Source organism: Terrapene carolina, unplaced genomic scaffold (assembly GCF_002925995.2).
Source record: "Terrapene carolina triunguis isolate 2854851 unplaced genomic scaffold, T_m_triunguis-2.0 Scaffold50890, whole genome shotgun sequence".
Taxonomy (NCBI): domain Eukaryota; kingdom Metazoa; phylum Chordata; order Testudines; family Emydidae; genus Terrapene; species Terrapene triunguis.
Window position 1 is genome coordinate 1 of NW_020715241.1, and position 3,856 is coordinate 3,856.

Here is a 3,856-nt window from a genome sequence, read left to right on the forward strand (position 1 = left end):
GGTGGGAGTGGATGGCCCTAGGAGCGCGGTGCGGGGGGTCGGCTCTCATGGCTGGGCCCCAGCGGCTCCAGGTGCAGCCACAGCCCGTTCTCGCTGCGCAGGATCAGCTCGGGCTTGCGCCGCACAGGCCTGCTCTCATCCAGCCCCACGGCGAAGCGCAGCAGCGTCAGCGCCAGCACCACCTTCATCTCTGCCATGGCGAAGTTCTGCCCGATGCAGTTCCTGCGAGAGAGCCAGGTGTGTCAGCCGGTGCACTTCGCCCAGACACCACACGCCATATGATGGCAGGGATTGGGGGAGCAGGGACAGACACCCCAGAACCCACTGCCCACAGGAACAGACAGATGCTGGGGGGAGCCCCACCCCCTCTGGGAGAAGGGACAGTTCCTCAGCAATAACAGCTGACCCTAGCACTGACCAGAGGCCATCTCCTGTGTATCCCACAATGCTTCACTGCAGCTAGGGCACCAACAGGGAGCCACTCGCTGGTGGGCAGCCGTGGGGGGGGGAGGGGAGGAGGAGGAGGCAGTTCGTGCGGCGAGGGGCTCTGAGCCCAGCAGGCAGGTTACCTGGGTCCAGCAGAGAAGGGCATGAAGGCCAGCGGGGGCTGGTTCTTGGAGTTCTCTGGGTCGAAGCGGTGTGGGTTATAGACCTGGAGCAGCAAGCACAGGGCACGGTGAGGGGAGAGAAGGTGGGGGGCAGGGCTGGGGTACCCTGAGCCAAGGAGGGAGCAAAGGCAGCCCCCACACCCAGGTGCAGCATGGGCACCAGGCTCCCGAAGACCGAGCTGCCCACTGGGGCCATGCGCTGGCAGCGGGGATGGTTCTGCCTCCATCCAACACTCAGAGCCGGGCCGGGCCCAGTGACCCAGCCCTGCCCAGTGAATGGGGGTGTGACCCTCACTCCCCTCTAGGCGAGCTCGGGGGCGGGGGGAAGCTTCCTCTCTGTGGAGGGTCGCTGGGAATAGGAAGCTGCTAGACTGATGGCGCTTCAGCACCCCCTAGTGCCACGCCGGGGCACTGGGTCAGCAGTGACTGCGAGGGGACAGCACCCCCTACCGAGCCCCCCCAATCCTGCCCCTGCAGCACAGCGCCCCCTAGTGCCATGCTGGAGGTGGCCGTGGGGCGGAGTAGAGCCAAAGGGACAGAACAGAGTGACCAGCGATACCTGGGGCTCCGGCCAGACAGCAGGATTGTGATGTGTCCCGTAGATACTGATCAGACAGACGTTCCCTGCCAGAGAGGAAACTGCCTCGTTAGAGAGGAAAGGGAGAAGGAGGGGAGGGGTTGAGCGCCTCAGGGGTTACAGGCCCAGATCTGGTGCCATGCTCCTGCCCGGGGGCAGGGAAGGATGCTGGTACCTTTGGGTAGGACACATCCGTCTGGCAGTTTGATGTCCTCAGTGCAGCGCCGGGACACGGCCGGGACAGGCGGGTGCAGGCGCAGACTCTCCTTGATGCACATGGTGGAGAAGGGCATCTGGGACAGGTCCTCCCTGCAGAGAGCAGAGCTTAGCGCTGGCCCCAGAGGTGGATGCACAAGGGGCCCAGTGTGAGCCCATGAGCCAGGCACTGAGGTTGGGACAGACTCACATCTGCATGGAGCTGGCACTGAGGGGACGTATGACACCGTGAGTGGTGGGGGAGGGGGATGCACACCTGAGTGGCAGGGCCCTTGGGCATATCCGGGGGGGCATCAAAACCCAGAGTGGCAGGGCCCTTGGGCACTGGGGAAAAGCCTAGGCCTATCTTGCAGGGGAAGCCCTCCAGCTTGTGGGGCTGGCAGAGGTGAAGGGACCCCAGCGCTAGGCATGGACTGGGGGGGGAGGGGAGGGCAGCGGCTGTGCTAACCCTCACAGGTGGGGCGGGGGCTGTGCTGGGACTAAAGGGTGGGGGAGGCCACACAGGCCCTGGAAGTGGTGGTGCTGGTGGTCAGCACTGCACTGGACAGAGCCAGCACTGCAGCCGGAGCAGCCATCTCACCATTCAATCTCCTCCGACTCCTTGTCCCGCATTAAGTCCTTGATCTCCTCCCGGCAGCGCTCCTGGTACTCGGGGTGACAGGCCAGGTTATACAGCACCCAGGAGAGGCCGCTGGCTGTGGTGTCGTGGCCTGCAGAGAGAGGCCAGCGCAGCGTCAGAGATGCCGGGGGGCCAGAGAGGGACTGTGGAGACTCTGGGGCTGGAGGGACCCTGCCCGGCTCAGCTCCCCCTGCCAGCACCTCCTCTGGGGCCTTGCTCCCCGTGACTCTCTGGCAGTGCCAGTTTGAACTCCAGGCCCCCCATACATGGGGGGGCGAGTGGGGTGACTCTGAGCATCTGCCCCCTCTAGCGCCCCCCTCTATTGCTGGGACTGTCTGGCAGTGCCCAGGGGCAGATCTGTCTTAGCTCCATTTCACGGAAAGGCACACCCAGGTCACCCAGAGCCAGGGACTGAACCCAGCTCTCCTGCCCTCCTCCCCCACCAGAGCCATGTCATCTGCGGAGACAACATGAGGCTGTGAGGTCAGCAGGAGAGCCCCCCCGCCCAGGGCGGCTTCTCACCCTCAAACATGAAGGTGTCGGCCTCGGCTGCGATGTCCTCATCTGACAGGTCCTGGCCGTCCTCATCCTGCACAGAGTACACACTGCTGGACGGGTAACTTGGCTCCCCACAGGGCCCAGCCCACGCCTGCCCCATCTCAGACCCTGGGAGGATGGGACATCTTGGGGTGGAGTGAGCTAGGCCATCTCCCCTCCACCCCAGCCCAGGGAAAGAGGCAGCCCCTGCCCTGCCCCACAGCCTAGGCCCCAAGGTGTGCTCGCTCACCCCCCATGCCCAGCCTGGCTGTGGTGTTAGAGCTCCCCAGAGGTGCCAGCCCCATGTCGCCAAGTGCAGTTTATATCCCTCCACATTGAGCATGCTGGGAAGGCAGCTCTGGCTCGGCCGCCCCAGAGAGCTGGGCTGGAGGGCAACTCCTGGTATGACAGACATCACACAGCACCTTCCACCTGGCAACGCCCTGCCCGGACGTCAACGAACCCCCAGCTCCCGAGGGCAGGGCCTCCCACTGTGCTACCTTGGCCAATAGCAGGACATCAGTGACCTCCCCACCCCCATGGGACAGGCCCCCACCACGTTACCTTGGCCAGGAGCAGGATGTCAATGAAGTCCACAGTCTTGCCCTGCTTGGATTTGAGCCAGGCCTCCCTGCCCAGGTGGCTCAGGGCCTGGTGGCGCTGCTGCACCACGTCAGCTGTGAAGCGGTGCACGGTGTCGCAGGCGCGCCGGAAGCGCTGCCCATCGGGCATCAGGTAGTACAGGAAGTCCCAGTGCAGGAGCAGGCGGTGCTGGCGTCGCACCACCAGGGAGCTGAGCTCCAGGATGGCTGCGATGTAGTCACTGGGCGTCCTGCAACACAACAGGCCAGCATGTGACTGACAGGCTGGGGCGGGGGGTGCGCCCTGATCAGAGCTGGGGGATCCCAGGGGGCTGGGCCTCGCAACAGAGCGATCATGTGATCTCCCGGCCACGGGATCTCCGGGCCGGCCGGCAGGGCGGGGACTGAGCTCGGGTGCCTCTGGCTGCTGCTGTGGCTCAGCCAGTGTGGGACTGTAACGCATGACCAGAAAGCGTTAAGCATCCTGCAGGATAAATGACTCAAATTCAGCCCTTAAAAACATATGGGGAGATAATGTTTGTGGTTTTGTGTATTGACGTATTTATTGATAGAGGTCAACAATGTCATCAAACAGTCCCTGTCTATGCCGTATTCTGTTAATTCAGAGATCAAAAGAACATCTTAGCATTTAAATGAATAAATGCAGGATATCGCTGTATTCATCTTTGAAATGTATAGCCAATCATCTGCGAATGGT

The 3,856-nt window shown here is 63.1% G+C and overlaps 1 protein-coding gene across 1 annotated transcript; it reads right to left on the reverse strand.

The window, feature by feature from the left end:
- Nucleotides 1–17: 17 nt before the first annotated feature.
- LOC113405790 (cytochrome P450 4F22-like) lies at nucleotides 18–3,601 on the reverse strand. The gene is made up of 7 exons (XM_026647045.1): nucleotides 3,122–3,601; nucleotides 2,543–2,609; nucleotides 1,982–2,111; nucleotides 1,361–1,494; nucleotides 1,168–1,232; nucleotides 570–652; nucleotides 18–222 (listed from the first exon to the last, which is right to left on the reverse strand). The coding sequence occupies exons 1-7, from the start codon at nucleotides 3,599–3,601 to the stop codon at nucleotides 18–20; spliced, it is 1,164 nt and encodes a 387-aa protein (XP_026502830.1).
- Between the last annotated feature and the right edge of the window lie 255 nt (nucleotides 3,602–3,856).